Below are 17,656 nucleotides of genomic sequence, written 5' to 3'. Positions count from 1 at the left end.
CACTAACTATGCGTATATTATGATATTCTGTAATAATACTTGAGCAATTTTTCTTCGTCTGTATGTTAGTGAGATGTTTTCCTTGTCTTTTCCTTATTGGCATTATGAAATTCTTGCTGAAACATACATAAACATACGTAAAAGCAAGCGAATGTCAGAGGTGAAATCGAACGTGTAGACTACTTGAAGTTTGTGATAGCACTGAATCATGATTCATGACTGGACTTGGTAGCTGAGCTGAAGTCTCCCTTCACGACTCGGGGAATGTCTACAGATGCCATTTCTCCCAATTTCTTTGACAATAATTATCAAAATTTACGATGATAGAAGAAATATTGCATTTTCTTGTACGGATCAATGTTTTAGGCTTATTGAGTTACGTTAACTAACTACCCTGTAACTATGAAAGTAAGAGGAATTTTGAAGAAATATTTTGTATACGTATTCTCAATTGCCATATGAAGCTCCGTGAATTTTTCATGACTGCATTTTTCGCCCTATATACCACCATATATAGGGGTTCCGGCCGCCCCCTTAAATGTGTTGCGCAAAAAAAAAAAAAAAAAAAAAAAAAAAAAAAAAAAATTTATATCAACAATATTGAGGGACACAAATGCTCTTATAAGAATACAACTTCACTTAAAAACAACAAACTAAGGGAGATTAAATGCTCTTATAAGAATACAGCTTCACTTAAAAACAACAAACTAAGGGAAGATTAAATGCTCTTATAAGAATACAGCTTCACTTAAAAACAACAAACTAAGGGAGATTAAATACAACTTCACTTAAAAACAGCAAACCAAGGGAGATTAAATGCTCTTATAAGAATACAGCTTCACTAAAAACAGCAAAAGAATACCATCTAAAATACTATGTTACTACCTTACAGCATATTGCGTTCGGTACTGAACTTTCACTTTCAATGACAACTGAGTACATTATTGCTATGTTGCAGAATGACATCAGGTGAGAAATTACCTGATATACATAATCTCGACATCACCCTATCATTGTCATTAATTACTTTTTAGGTCAGCTTTACTTTTAAGAGTTATATGTAAAATACATCCTCTCCACTTTTTGTCTGAACTCTCAATTTTAGGTCTTCATCTATCATTTCTATAATTTCCCTGGAATACTTAAATCTTCTTTGTCCTACTAATGCCTTGGCTTGTTTTTCCATCTAAATACTCCTTATCCCTCTCTCATCAGTCAAAATCACCTCATTTTTTGAGATCTCATTGTACTTCTCAATCACAGGACACCACATCACTTGCCACTCCATTTGTAACATGATTTGCCCATACACCCCTTTTGCAACTTTCACTATTAACATGATAAACATCAAAGGGTGCAAAAGTGAGCCTTGAATGATACATTTATTGAAGTTGAGCCTTGACTGAAACAAAGCTATTTAAACTTATTATTGCTGATTTCTCTGGCTTCATGAAAAAATAAAAAAAATCTAAACCTTAAACAATTTCCCCAGCTTCTCCATCTCCAATGTTTTTATAGCATGCTTAACAAATCTTAACTACAGGCAGTCCACGGGTTACGACGGGTTCGGCTTACAATGTTCCGGGGTTAAGGCACTTAATTATATTCATCACAAATTATTTCCAGGGTTACGACGCCTACAATGCTGATCTGGCAGATGAAATATGACACCAAAAATGCAAAATAATCTTAAGGTTTTTTTTTTATGAAAAATGCAATAATAATGCAGTTTACATAGTTTTCAATGCACCCATAGCATTAAAAGTAAGGTTTTCTTAAGATTTTTTATGACATTCCGGCTTACGACGCGTCTCAAGAACGGAACCCCTGTCATAACCTGGGGACTGCCTATACAAGTTTTCAAATGCGATTGCATCCCCTTTTCTTAACTGTAAACCATTATTAAAGAGCCGTTATCTTGAGCTTACGATACGATCTGTTCCAGTGTAAGTTTCATCTATTCTTATAAGTCATCTTCTGGTACAGCAGTGCAATACTTTTCTTTGATGCTGCCTGTACTTATACTATTCAAGCGGATAACCAACCCTCTCTGACCCAAAGCTGCTATGGAAGTAATTTATTAGGAAAACAAGAGCAATTCTGAAAGGCATGAAAGGAAATTGGTAAGTGCTGGAAAACTGAACAAAATATAAATTGTGTTATCCAATACTTATGAAATATAAAGTGAAAAGTAGAATAAAGCTACCCTAATGGTAATGAGAAAGAGGGACAGAAAATTTAGCAGGTTGTATACAAGATAAAAGGGATGATTAGGCTATAAGAGTTGTAGAATTTCCAGTTTTTCATTTATCATACAATTTGTCTTTTTCTCAGCTGTAACCAATTAGTATTCTGTAATCACTAAAGTGTAAATTCCCCAAACCAAAGTATGTACATGTTAATTCAAAATATCTATTAAAACTTCTTATCAATTAGTACAGTACAAATAATCTGTAAATCCAACCATTTTACTTTTGTCATAAAAAGAACAACATTTCATATGATTATATAAAATACCTTTTTGGGTTTTGTGGACTGCTCTGGTTTATTCGCTTCCTTCAAAGCCTTTTCTTGTGCCTTCTTTTCTGCTTTTAGCCGCCTCTTCAGCTCACTAGAAAAAAAGTAATAATGTATTCCTTGGAATATAGGGTTTGGTTCACTAAGTGTACATCTACTTCCTCATATTTTATGTATACACTACTCTCTTTCATAAAATCCAATGTATTTATACTAGCCCACAACAATTCAACAAAATTTGTTTTCATACTTTTTGAAAATCAAAATATAAAGCCATAACTTACACATTCCCATTTATATAATATCTGGTTTGTTTTGTGAAACTTAGTTCATACTATATAATTAACATCTTCCTACATTCTATTCTACATATGTACATACGCAAAACTTAGCATTTATATGTTTGAAAATTAAAAGAATTGCTTAACAGCACAATTCTACCAAATTTCAATTAGTTATTATTCAGAGTATTTTCTACTAATGGAGAGCACAACCAGCAAATCTCCTTAATAATTATGCTGTACAATTGCTGACTTTTCCTTAGTTTTCTTTTACCACTGGTTTTGCACTTCCTTACCTTATGTCTGTCATTTCTGCTTGATTCATTATATGATAAAATAAAATAAATTTGAAATGCATTTCATAATTTTAATTAATTTACCCAGCTGTAATGCAATAAAAACAAAAGGTATAGTATTCTGTAAGTACAAACAAATTGGTACTTGTACCACTACGATTTAACTGTGCATATCTTTTCTACAATATCCTAAAATCTTAGGTCACAAATTGCCTCCATTATATTGGATTTAACACTATCTTCATTCTTTAATTTTTATTAGTGTAACTTTTTTTTTCCCCCAAGGAAAAAAGCTTATGTTTTAAACTTTCACAAACTGACTAGTACGATACAACTTAAGCATTTGAAGTGAAAATGTTCAAATGATCTTTTTGTCTTTTTACACACAATCTTTATGGATGTTCTCAACTATGACTTTTAAACTGAACCCATAACATTTCTAGCTTGAATATAACACTGCACAATTTGATACAAGATTCAATACACTAAAACAAATGTTAAAAACTATCATGCTATAAAAAATTTGCAACTTTAAAAGGAGTTGTAGACTAGAGACAATACTGAATTGCCAGGGTGTTTTGGAATAGATGATCACCTAGCCTACATCTTTCAACCAGAATACACAGTAACAATAACTCGCTTTATAAGTGCTTTGAAAAGGTGAAGAGAACAAAAATGGAGGGCTGTCAATTATTCCTGTACAACTTTATTTACAAGAATTTTATGCTGTAAGTTGTGACAATTCTCAAGCATTACTTTATAATAAAATCAGATCTTACCTATTAAAAGTTTTGAGCTGCACCTCTCTCTATGCTGGTTTTCAGTGAATCAACTTTAATTTTACTATTCAAAGTGTAGCAGCTATACACTTCAATAAATAGTATATGCAGTATTACCAACTAAGTATCCCATCCCCTTGATCTTTTTCTTCAGACTATATGAGGAAAGTGTCATCCAACCTATTTCATTAATATGCTATCACATTGAATTCCATAAAAATTGGAAATCATGGGAACATATTAGATGTAGTCAAGTTCAGAACTGAAGCAGAAATTTATTAATCACAACTCTGGTAATCTAATGGAAAGCTCACACAGAGGTCAAATGTAACTGAAATAGTAATGGAATCTACTTCACCTTTCACAAAATAATTGTCCTCAAGATGCAGATCGGAATATTCTTGTTTTCCTTGCAGGCAAACTATGTACTAAATACAAAATTCAACTAATTCATTCCATTCGTCTATAAAACTTTCCATCAGTGTAAAAGAAATAATACTAATTAGTAGCAACAGGATTCCCTTCCTGCCTTATACATTCAAAATACTGTATGTAAAACTCAACTGATTATGACAAACAGGACTAATACAGACTTACTGATTAAATGACTTTCAGTAATTTTTTTCTTTGGGTTTGATATAAACTTTTATGACTTAAGAGGAAAGAACACTTTATACACTAAGAGAATATGAGGCAACTTTATTTTAACTCTTTCACAAACTGTATACATAAAGTACACAGGTAGAAACCAAGTACACAATATTTAGTACAGTAAAAATGATGGATGAAACAACAAAAGCAGCTGAGGAAGTTACCAATGTAGCTTTATGTAAAAACAGTTATGGGCCTATGTCCTTTACATGACAAATGCTAAACAAAAGATGAAAGTTCTTGAGTAAAACTTCACATCCAAATACACTGTGTACCATGCACACAATTCAATGAAAGACTAATAAACTAAATATATCACATATGAAAGGAAGGAATAAGCTGCTCCTGATGTTTCACCCACCTGTGGGAATTAGAAAGGAATCTGCAACTTGGGAAATCATTACTCTTAAGTGACAGCTTCCAGCCATAATTTCCCAAGATGTTTGTACTGTTTGTAACTGCCCTCCATATATTTCTTGAGAAAAGACCCATGTTACTTTCTGTAAATAACAAGAGTCTAAACATGGGGAAAAATAAATCTAAATTTGAAGTTTAGAACTATTTCTGCTTCACATACAGTACATGCCATTACTCAACCAAATATCTACTTCACATAATTAAGCAAAACCACCAAATTCTGAATTACCGTAATAATTGCACATGGCAAATAGTCATGGTTAGGTGATAAGTAATATATACTACCACTAGGAATAACTTTCCACTTCTCATCCATTTTTAATGTAACAGCTGGTCCAGGTGGAGTTTCAAATTGTTCACAGAAGAAATGGAGGCATTTAATATGTTGTGGTTTGCCTCTTTAAAATAAATTGTTTTACTACATTTAATGCTTTCACAGTGGTATTGAATACCAAAGATGCACAGCTGACTTTGTATAAGCTAGTTAATAACTTCATCCAAACAATTATTAATTACTAAAGGGTCATAATATGTGCTAAAAATGTTTTTGCAATAAAATAAGTCTGAAATTTTTAAGATTTTACCTGAAATATTGCACTGGCCTAACTTGACCTATGCCTGCTACAAGTGGCCTGGGGCTGGCTAAATCCATATACAATTTACGAATCATGGCTACCTAATAAAACACCTAGCCCAGTATCTAAGAAAACCATTAAGAATGTATTACTAGAGTATTATGATATCCTTAAATATATGCATAAGGAAAAGTTTCTTCTAAAAAGCTCATACTGGACATACAGTAAAACCATAATAATCTTTCAGATCCTTTTAATATGCTTTTTAACTTTAATTTTAACTAAGTAATTTGTTTTTAATTGTATCATTGTATTTTAAAAGTACTGCACTGAAATTCCAATGACTTCATATGCTGACTTCCATTAAAATTATGAAATGAAGAGGTATATAAATGTGTGAACTTTTCATAATCACATATAAAATGCTGACTTAGTTCTAAATATACCAAATTATAAATCTAAAAAAATATATAGGTACATATCCTCTTAATACACATACTAGTAATTATATCCTCTTAACACTAAAACAGTTCTGTTATAAAAAGCATCCAGGTATGCTTTCATGCTAGGCAAGTACATATCAAGGAGACTTTTGTGGAAATTAAGTAGTATGTAACTTATTGTTCCAATGAGATGTGTGCAGCTGATATTGTACATTGGAACCATAAATGCATTGATAGTGCAATAAAACAACTATCATTCCTTATCTCTTTTCATAATAGAATCAAGAAAAATGAGCTGATATGTGGTGTAGTAAATACTGTATATTACAGTCATAAATGCATTTACCAGTACAATGAAACAACGCACCATTCTTAACATTATCTGATCTGATAGGTACAGATTACACTTGAAATGGTTTCATTAATTTTATTTTCTGTGCATTTTGTTTTGCTTATTTTTGTTCTGTAACAACTAACTTGCAAATCAAGAAGTACTGATAAAGAGACAATGGGCCTAACTGATTCATGAAATTCTAACTTTCATTATTCTAACAATCATATTACTGTTTAGTTATGTTTATTTAAAAAAAAATTACTAAGCATTTCCACATTTACAAAATAAACCAGCAACCCAATCTGGTATTCCAAAAACTGTCGCGATCTGATATAAATTAAAAGGTCTGGAGCAAGGTCTTACTTAATCTTAAAATAGCAGTTACAAAGGACGCTTCAGATTATTCTGGGTCACAAATGATACTGTGTCAACTCAAATAACTAAAGCAAAATTATAAATGAAGTATACAGAATGCTTGACATAAAGAGCCATCACAATGGACAAAAATAAACTTACAGCAGCACCTTGTTACAACTTACAAAACCCTTGCACAAACTGTTGAAGTCAGTCAACAGCATTACACGTACCATGCTGCTGGCTCAGCAAAAACATCTTAACAATGGTTACAACAAGCTGCTATTGGTTACTATTAAACCTTAAGGACACAGCTTTAAAATGACCAAGAACTTTACTAGTTAATTCTATAATCTATCTCCTATTATAAAAGTCAATTACACATATCAGCAGTTACTAAGACAAAAACTATAGAAATTAAGAATTTTCATATATGATAGCATGCTATTTTGGGCAGCTATCAAACCCTACAAAATTCAATGTGCAGACTCCAGACTTCTTACCAATGACAAAGTAAGGTTATGGGTATCCCAGGGTGCGTGACACCTCTCACTAGGCACTAGGTTAGGTTATGAAAATGATATTTTCATGATAAAATAAAGTTTCACATATACTTACCGAACGGTTACATAGCTTATAGCTTCTTACCTACGGCAGTCGAAATTCAAATTGTTGGCGCCAGCGGCGTTGCTATCTTAAGTATAGGTGATACAAGACCCGCCCACATCCGGGAACCCTAGGTACTGCTAGCCTTCTACCGTCAATTTTCGTTTAGCCGACACGTCCATCTGTGGGGAGGTGGGTGGGCTTTGATTATGTAACTGTTCGGTAAGTATATGTGAAACTTTATTTTATCATGAAATATCATTTCACATAAAGTGACTTACCGAACAGTTACATAGCTGAATCCAAACTACCCGGAAGGAGGGTAGATGGACTACATAAAAATGACAGTAAGACCACATTAAACAGCAAATGTTGCAGTACCCTACCTTGTGAGAGAGCAGCTGCAGGAGAATACTGCCTCTGGTTGGCGCTCTCATCACTCGTAGGAGACGTGGCAGTATAGGCCAGGGTCGTTCCTACTTAGTGGGATTTTGTAACCATGGACAAGACCGTTGGTTGACAAAATATTAAAAAAGATAATGCCCTTGCCCTGGGCTTCAAAAACCAGATAAAAAACAACAGACCATCACCTATACCAAAAATAATGACATACTCAAAAGTAATAAATAAGATCTGGAGGTTCTCCAAAGTACTAGGAGCCTCCAGTCTGCCCACGACTCAACAACCTATAACAAGGCGAGGAGACAGTAGAGGATAGAAAGTTCCCCTATGTTTCCTTTCCCAACACCATGCCCGCTACCGACAAAGGACCCAATTTACAACAACTATCATAGGTAGCCTCTACATTCTTCAGGTAAAATGAGGCGAACACAGATCTCTATCTCCAAAACGTAGATTGAAGAATCGAGGAAAGCGACATAAGGATGTCGCCACTGCACGTATTTCATGTGCTTTCACCTTAAGCACATTTAGAGTCTGATCTTGGACTTGAGAGTGTGACTCCAGTATCAGACTTCTCAAAAAGAACGAAATAGCGTTCTTGGAGAGGGGTTTTTGCAGAATTCTTAAACCGAACACCAAAGTCGGTCGGAATTACCTCTAACGGATTGTGTCCTTGACAGGTAACATTTCAGAGCTCTGACAGGACATAGTAAATATTCTTCGTCCATCGGACCCACTATATTAGATAATCCCTTAAGTACAAAAGATTTAGGCCATGGGTTAGAGGGAGATTCGTTCTTTGCTAAAAATTCGTTAACAAAAGAACAAACCGCATTACGATTTTTGAACCCCACCTCTTTGTGGATGGCTTGTAACTCGCTCACTCTTCCTGCTGTAGCCAAAGCGAAGAGAAAAAGTGCCTTCCTCGTTACATCTCTCAAAGACGCTTCACGAAGTGGCTCGAATCGTGAAGACATCAGAAAAGTTAAAACTACGTCCAAGTTCCAGTCCACACTATCCTTCTTGGATACTTTTACTGTATTAAAAGATTTAATTAAATCTCCAATATCCTGGTTAGAGGAGATGTCAAGCCCTCTATGCTTAAACACTGAGGACAGCATAGCTCTGTGCCCTTTAATTGTCGATACCGACAAGTTCTTAACTTCTTTAAGGTACAGCAAAAAATCAGCTATTTCTGTCACAGAGGTTTTAGAAGACGAGAAATTATGTCTTCTGCACCACGTCCTAAAGACTCCCCATTTCGATTGGTAAAGCTTGGCAGAAGAGCTTCTTCGACAGTTAGCAATAGCCTCTGCCGCTCTACGAGAAAACCCCTTAGCTCTGACGAGTTTCCGGACAGTCTGAACCCTGTCAGTGACAGAGCGGACAAATTCTGATGATACCTGTCGAAGTGGGGCTGTTTGAGTAACCGAGGATACTGAGGAAGAAGTCTGGGATGGTCTATAACCAACTTGAGAAGGTCTGGGAACCACTCTTTCCTGGGCCAGAATGGTGCTACCAACGTCATTGACACATTTTGATGTGAGAGGAACTTGTTCAACACCTCTCTGATCATTCCAAATGGGGGAAAGGCGTAAACGTCTAGACCCGTCCAATCCTGAAGCATTGCGTCGGTCTTCCAAGCAAGAGGAACTGGAACTGGGGAACAAAAGATCGGAAGTCGATTGTTCCTCGACGTGGCAAACAGATCCACTGAAGGTCTTCCCCAAAGTTTCCACAGTTCCTGACAAATTTTGTCTTGCAATGTCCACTCCGTGGGAAGAACTTGGTTTACTCAACTGAGTTTGTCCGCCAGTACATTTAACTTCCCCTGTACAAACCTCGGAACGAGGGAAATATCCCGATCTTGAGACCAGAGAAGGAGATCTTCTGCAACTTTGTTGAGGGAGAATGAATAGGTTCCTCCCTGATTCCTGATATAAGATAGAGCGGTGGTGTTGTCGGAGTATACTGCCACTCTTTCCCACGACCAAAGGAGCGAATGCTTGCAGACCGAACCAAATCGTCTTCAACTCCATGTTGATGTGATTCAACCTCTCTTTCTCTGACCATAATCCTGAGATCTTTTTGGTCCCTAGGAGAGCTCCCCAACCTCTGTCCAATGCGTCTGAGTATAATTCTACGTCTGGGTTCCTTATGTCAGGGAGACCCCCTCTTGCAATCTTTCCCTCGACATCCACCATCTCGAGTCGTTCTTGATCTCTTCCGACACTGGGAACGAATACGTGTCTGTTGAGCTTTCCGACCCAACTCGCTTTGAGATAAAACTGAAGAGATCTCATGTGAAGACGACCCAACTTTACAAACGTCTCTACTGATGATAACGTCCCTAGGAGACTCATCCATTCCAAGGCGGAGGAGGACTGACTGTTCAGGAATTGGCTCACTTTTTTGAGGCAAGATTCTATTCTTTTCGGGGACAGAAAAACCCGAAAAGTCTGAGAGTCCAGAATCATCCCCAAATATGGGGATCTTCTGGGACGGCACTACTGAGACTTCTCCAGGTTGATGAGAATTCCAATTGACTCGCTAATGACAGTGTCTTCCGTAAATCCTTCACGCACTGTGTCCTCGAACCCGATCTGAGAAGCCAGTCGTCCAGGTAAAATGCTGCATTTATGCCCAACATATGCAGACATTTCCCCAATGGAGCAAGAACACAAGTAAATACTTGAGGGGCCGTCGAAAGGCCGAAACAAAGGGCTCTGAATTGATACGTCCTCCCTTCGAACACAAACCTCAGGAACTTTTTTGAACTCTGGTGAATCGGGACATGAAAGTAGGCATCCTTCATGTCCAGGGACACCATCCAATCGCCTGGGCGAAGTGCCGACATCACAGAATGATTTGTTTCCATATTGAACTTTGTCTTCAGCACAAAAAGGTTCAATGCGCTTACATCTAGCACTGGCCTCCAACCTCCCGAGGGTTTGGGAAATACAAAGTCTGTTGTAGAATCCCTGAGAACTGTCGAGGACTTCCTCTATTGCTCCCTTCTTGATGAGTGCATTGACCTCTGCTGCTAAAGCCAAAGCTCTCTCTGATCCTGGAGAATATGCTGTTAAGCTGATTGGTGTATCGGAGAGAGGAGGATCTAAAACAAAAGGAATCGAGTATCCCTCTCGAAGAACTTGAACTACCCATTGCTCTGCACCCTTCGACTCCATTCTTCCCAAAAAAATGACAATTTGTCGAAAATTGCATTTTTCCTAACTATACAAACCTGAGGTCCTTTAACAATAGGAAGTAGCTAGCGGCAGCTGGAACGGTCGTAAGCTTCGAACAAGGGGAGAACGGTAGTTAACTGCTTGTCCGACAGGGAGGTAACAAATCACTTTTGCTTTTGGCCCATGCAAAATACGCAGAGTGAGGGGTGGCATGAGGAGGGACTATATGTAAAGGACCTCAGGTTTATATAGTTAGGAAAAATGCAATTTTCGACAAATTGTCATTTGTTCCGACACGTAATACAAACCATCGGTCCTTTAACAATAGGAAGACTCACTTCTTGGTGGGAGGAATCTGAGTCTTTTGATGAACAGACTGGTGTTCGTCCATCCCGGAATGGCAATGCCTCCCTGGTCGTAAGAGCGAGGGAGGGATCCAAGCCTCTGTCCGATTGATCGGGGTGTGCACCGCAGGATCAATGGTCAGACCTCTGGGCCGAGTACTAAGAGAGAGGCCAGCGTATCTCTTCGTACCAGCAAGCAAGAACTTGTTCCTGTTTGCAAGAGGCAACATAAAGTATGGGTTGTCTCAAGCTGGCATCCACTTCCTCCCCCTTGTTGGAGGAAGTGGTGGATATACGCTCCTATCCCTAGTGAAAGGGATAGGATGGGGCTCTGTTGAGTAGCTCACCTGCATCTTGTCCTTATCCAGCAGGGTGACGACCGTGTCCCTCTAACCACAGGTAGAGGAGAAGAAAAAGATGGGAAGAGGAGCCAGTCACACTCTCATTCACTCATCCATTTTACTTACGGTCACACCAGGACTCGATGCTGTTCAGCCTGCGAGGGTCTGGGTTCGCTACACAACGTGTTGAGCAGCCACCACGGGTCCCAAGGAAAAAGATCCAAGACCTGTGAGCAATATCCCGAAGGTAGAAGGAAGGGCATGTGGTCTGGTTGGACCAGACCCCTGCCTTCAGTACCTGCGCCACTGAGAAGTTCTTGCGGACAAGGCAGCATCTCCTTCGCATCGAAGGCGGTGAAGTCCATTAGGGAGGGGATTGTGAACGACTCGAACCAATCGTCAGAGACCAAAGGGTTCCGAGTCTTCGCTATGAAGTTCGGTACGAAATCGAGCGTCACGGATCCCCATCCCCTGGATGCTTGACTTCGCAGGAGAAGTCATGCAGTTCCTCAGAGGAAAAGAAGGAAATAGTCGCATGACCTATCCCTCTTCTCTACTTCGGTGATGTCCAGTACCCATACTGGTCTGTCCGTTTGCCACGAAAGTCTCTCATCCTCCTATCCCCATGCAGCAAAGTTCTCGGTAGTGGATAGGACACAGACACTCCATGGTGGGTGTCGATGGTATGGGTACTGTGACAAGCTATTAAAACGAAGTAATGATTGCTCTGTAACAAACCGAACTAAGTCAACAGCGTAGTTTGTAACTGACTCGGGCGCTCTGACAGCTGCCGACTGACTGCGTTCGGTAGGAGGCAAGTTGTCCAAGCATCCGAGTAAGTCATTGGACCGTTTGCCTTTTTAAATTAAAGGGTTATTGCGATCGAGACCAAACAAATAATGTATTTGTTTGTCACCAATGCCGGACAGCGAGGTGATGATTCTCTTAAGGCATGTGCCCAACAGGCGAAAGTCAATTGCCTTCTAGAGGCCGAGGTCCCTGAAGGCAAAACATCTCATAGTTGTTGAATCTCAGCTAAGGAGAAACAACACTATGTACCGTTGAAGACGAAGGTAGATATTGAATGCAACCTACGTCTTCACAGACGAATCGAGAGAAGGATTCTCAAGATTCATAACCTGTGCTTACAAATGACTAAAAACGCTAACCTGCTTTATTTCATTGCTGTCCGGTGAGAAGTCGTAGTTGCAATGAAAGCGGAGCGTTCTTCAGTAATGAAAACAGGTGAAAGCCGCCTGAAGAACTGCTTCTCATGGGCTGAACATTTGGAAGTAGAGCTGTCAGGTCGGAGAGTAGGCGATGTCTTCTGACACATCTTGTAATTCGGGTTGAACAATGAACAATTGTACACCTACGAATACGAGATATTTTGAAGACAAACTCAGATGTCTGCAAAATCATTCTCATTATCGCAGTGCGATGCAGCGGGAGACTTGTACAGACTTCTGTTACCGTGCGGTAAACAGAAAGATGAAAGAGTCCAAGAGATATCTCAGTTGAAAATTCTCGCAATGTCGAAGGCGATGGAATCTAGCGTCACAGCAGTAGATGGTCCTTCATTATTGCGAGAATCCCCGTTAATCAGAGACCTACGTCCATGATTGTTGGGCAGAGATACGGTTCGGTAGTCAATCAAAGCAGGGGAGAGAGAGACATAACTGACCGTGCATCTCGGAGGCCCAGCTGATACTGAGCTGCTATCAGGCAGTTCAATACGCAGTAGTTGAGCCTGAGCTCTCGCTGACCTCGTCACCCTGATTTGCCAGGTAATCCATTATTCCACGAAGGAATGCGTTCGGCTAGAACTACCGAGCATAAAAGATATGCTCGAGCAATTATATTTAGGCGAAACGAATTTCGGTAAATATAAAAGTTGAAATGGTGTTGTCATGACAAAACCATAAGTATATAAAATTGAAACTGAAAACTCCTGGGAGGTTGCAGGCAACCCCGAGTTGCAGTTCAATTAGAATACTTCTCTTCTAAGTCGCAATCCGTAGATTAACTAGGATATGCGCCTACCCCTCGGACAATTCAACTGCTTAGTAGAATCATGTCGCGAGGTTAATATACGTAGTATATTTGTAGGATTCTGAACAACGATCTCCATCCTAAATTCTTTCCTTCAAGAAAACAAAATAAGGATTGGAGATCGACCACCTTCGATCTCTATCAAAGAGAGTGAAGGAGAAGTCTTCCTCGAAGGAAAGCTTCAATGGTGAACAGAATACTAAGACGATAGTTCAAGCCAAACTGGATATTCCCGTCCGATCTTCTCTATTCCAGGTTGGTCGCCTACTGTGAGATAGTTTCTTTCAGCAGCAGTCTTCTTCCCAATGCTAGAAATTCCAGGAATTCGAGCATAGGTTGAGGTTCCCATATGGCATCCATCGACTGAGATGCCATTCGTAACCACCATCCAACATCTTTCCCAGCCTTCCCAGCAATCATTTGAACAATGTTAGCGTAAATATGTAACATTTATTGATCTTACTCAAGATTGCAGCTGTAATCAGCACAATAAAACATTTTGTTGCCTATATTAGTGAAAGTATGAAACTTCTTATTCCCAGGGTCATGGTTTGAACTGAAATTCATTTTTACCTCGTAACATGTGGTTTTATCCTTACTGCCATCACAACTGAAACTCCACAGTGCTTATTTGATTGTAATTATATACTCCACAGAGCTTGTTTGATTGTAATTATATATTTTTTGGTCTTAATTCACTCCAAATTGCACTTTAACTACGTTGCAGTTCCTGGTTCCTGAAGCGCTCATTCCAAATACAGAGTTGCAGGCAGCACACGACTACACTGTTTATGAGGTGCAAAGCTTTATTCCCTTGATTGTTTACTTTACTCATTATTTAGATTAACTTTACTTTGTTACTTCAAAATGTTTATTCAATTCATGTCTATTATCCCTTTTTTGCAACCAAATTAATCCCAAAAATTACAGATATTTCTAAAGTAGATACGAGCAGACGACGGCAAAATGTCATCGTTGCCAATTTATAGTGGAGCTTCACACATACGCTGATGCATTTACAAACTGTTTCCATGAATTCTAGTTGTCATAGTAATGCAATAATGATAAAATTGCCCGAATAGGTACATATACTACAAATAGATACGCTAATTTCACTTATTTTCCCGGTTTTGTGCAAGTCTTATACCCAGTTTGGAGGATAAACATATACCTATTGGTAACACTGATAAACAATAGAAGAGAGCGAACAATGCCATAGGTACCTACTGTTACAGCAAAACTGTTGATATTTGAGTCGGGAATCTATTTACATTCTCAACAACAAAAATTTTCAAATTGATAATCATGAATATGTAAAAAATTTATGCAATTCATGACCTTATACTACCGTTTAACAATTTATTTAAATAATTATAAAGTGCACGCTTCTTCTTCTACCAAAAAATTGTAGTTTCCTTGGATCTGCCCAGTTGGTGTCATTGTTGACAATTATTGTGAAGAAAGTGTCCCAAAGTCTAAGGGTACAAGTGGTGTGCAGATTTAGCACATGGAATGGAAAGTTTATAGACACAAGCAACTCCGCAAACATTGAGATGGAGTCAATCTTCAATTGTTGGTGTTATAGGTAAGTAAAAATTTATAAAACATCATGGAGGTATGTTTGCACTGCGCATGGCTAGACTTTCATTAACCTCTGCTTAATCTTAAAACATGACCTTAATTTCTAACTTTGGAGAAAAGGCTTACTTTGCAAGGATAGTAGAGGTCTCAAGCTGTTGCTCTCACCACCGATGACTTGTGATTAAAGTACTTTTTCAAAGGGATCAGCTATACCCTATCGGCTCCTTCTTGGCGATTTGGGCGGGGCCCATACGTTGCCAAATTTACATCTCTCGAATTTTTAAAGGCCTACCCTTCCCATTTACCCCTTTTAATCCGTGCAGCTGTCAAGGAGGTTTACCCTCCTTGGCGTTTGTTAATGTCTCATGGGAGCAATATACTTCTGGGGGTTCCCTGTTGCCTTGACACTCCTTCGAAAACATTTCCATTCTTCCAGGTCTCTGTTTTTCATATACGTTTAATTAAATCTCTTTCAGGACCTTTCTTGTGATTATCACAAGCCACTTGAAAAAGAAGAGAGAGAAGAGGAGAGAAGAGAGGAGGAGAGAGAGAGATAGAGAGAGAGAGAGAGAGAGAGAGAGAGAGAGGAGAGAAGAGAGAGAGGAGTGACGAGAGAGAGAGAGAGAAGAAGAAGAGGCAGGCTAAATATACAAGTGAAATTATCGGCAGCTATTCAATTTATCATCTTTATATAATATACTCCTCTTTTCTTCCCATTTCATTAAGAGTATTCATAACATTTTTCTATTCTTATATCTTCATAAGGGTTTGTCAAAACAAATTATTATTTGGGTCATGAATGTCATATAGTGATAATAATAGACAAGAATGACAAGACTATATTATAAAGATATTATGGCACGTTATAAATACAAAACTTTTAAGAAACAATTAGTTATATATAATTAATTTTGGGAACTGAAAAGAATATTTACATTCAGAATGGTACCAGCCCAGCATGAAAGACAATTAAGCGACTACTACCTTTCCCAGTAGGGGGTTTAGTCCCGGCTGTTTGACCTCTTCATGCCCTAAGGTCAGCTTAACACCTGAGAGAAGAACTGGCAACGCTGGAAAATATTTTTGCCAAGTTTAAGAAAAAACGCATTGTTCTTCTGTTGTTAAAAGCCAGAAAGTCACGAGGGCTTTCAATAATCGGCAAAAATTAATTAGAAATCAAGTACATTTGCTTTGTATAACTTATGCTGCATTCAAATCCCTTACAACATGAGTGGGAATGTATGATTTGCCATCGCCGGTGACCGCCGATGCCCTGCCCTTTTTGCCATCAAGGAACCGATAGGGTATAGTCCAGTCTGTTTCCCCTAGCATGGACCACGTCTAATGTTTGCTTAAAAAAGCTAACATTCATGAAACTTTGGCCAGTACAACTGATGACTACCTACTAGGCTACTGTGTCCTGCTTTCTGCCAGTCACCGATTAGAATATTTACTGCCCTGAGTGTGTTTGTCTTTTATCTAGGCATATCTAGTATATTTACCAACTTATGCTTAAGTTTTTATCATGCACATTAACCGATTGTTAAAGATCCAGTGAGGTGCAGTAGTCTTCAGTTTTAGTACCCCTAGACCACCCAACTGATCTAAGTTTTGGTAGGCTATGACCAGCACAGGCCAATACCTATCTAGCCTAACTTTCTGAAATAAAAATTAGCTTCCCTTAGATACTTATAGGTTAATGTAGAAAGAGAGAGAGGTTCCTACAGCTTACTTGGGGGGGGGGGGGGGTTCAAGCTTCCACCCCCCCAATAAAAAAAACAGGTTAAGACACAGCATCCAAGGTTAGGTTAGGTAAAGGGAAGTCTGATTATTATCTCAAACCTAATAGGGACGTGCTACAGATATGTTTGATGTAGTGACATAGTAATAAGACACGACCCATTACACTGAGTAAATAATTAATTTTACGCATGTCTCTTCAGGTTAAAATAGCCAAATTAAACTGGGGCATAGTTTGACACGTGCATTACGTAACATGCTACGGTAAGGCCAGGGTTGGTGACAAGTGGTTCAACTTCAATCAGTGGACTGAACTTCAACCTCAATCTGTCAATTGCTATTTCAGTAAGCGACCTTCCTTTAGCTGACCGGAAATTATACTATGCGACACTTCGGAAAGCTGTCACCAATACCGGTAACATTTTCCCGCAATGTAGGTTACGACGATTCCGGCGCTTTCATCATATAAAACACGAACATCTTTCGGCAGTGACTCCAAGTCACCATGAAAAATCACCTCTAATTTATAAATAAGCAGCTATGTCTCACCTTTTAGACAGTTTTTCCTCAGAAACATCAGCCATTCTTACGGACACGCTTCCACGTCTTGTTGTTCTGTCCAGCGGAATCGCCAACAATAAAGTGCTGTTCGAACAGTATTGCCAGGTGATCGTAATCTCCTAAGCTTTACGTATCTCAGCCGTAACTTTCAATCGCAAGGCAAACGCATGACGCAATACAGGAACAGTAACTTT

The 17,656-nt window shown here is 38.5% G+C and overlaps 1 protein-coding gene across 2 annotated transcripts in view; it reads right to left on the bottom strand.

The window, feature by feature from the left end:
• LOC135200345 (lysine--tRNA ligase-like) overlaps positions 1-17,609 on the bottom strand; it is a 29,257-nt gene extending 11,648 nt beyond the window's left edge. The window contains exons 1-3 of one of the 2 annotated variants that reach the window (XM_064228923.1): positions 17,451-17,589; positions 4,886-5,024; positions 2,518-2,611 (exon numbers count right to left, since the gene is read on the bottom strand). In XM_064228923.1, the coding sequence (XP_064084993.1) occupies positions 2,518-2,611; positions 4,886-5,024; positions 17,451-17,478 (261 nt within the window). In that variant the 5' untranslated portion in view covers positions 17,479-17,589. Of the gene's footprint in view, positions 1-2,517; positions 2,612-4,885; positions 5,025-17,450 lie in introns of both variants that reach the window. The other variant, XM_064228924.1, reaches the window with a different exon arrangement.
• Positions 17,610-17,656: the final 47 nt, after the last annotated feature.

The sequence above is a fragment of the Macrobrachium nipponense genome, chromosome 26, assembly GCF_015104395.2.
Source record: "Macrobrachium nipponense isolate FS-2020 chromosome 26, ASM1510439v2, whole genome shotgun sequence".
Classification (NCBI taxonomy): domain Eukaryota; kingdom Metazoa; phylum Arthropoda; class Malacostraca; order Decapoda; family Palaemonidae; genus Macrobrachium; species Macrobrachium nipponense.
Note: the sequence above shows the minus strand (reverse complement) of the source record. Positions and strands in the feature narration are given on the sequence as shown.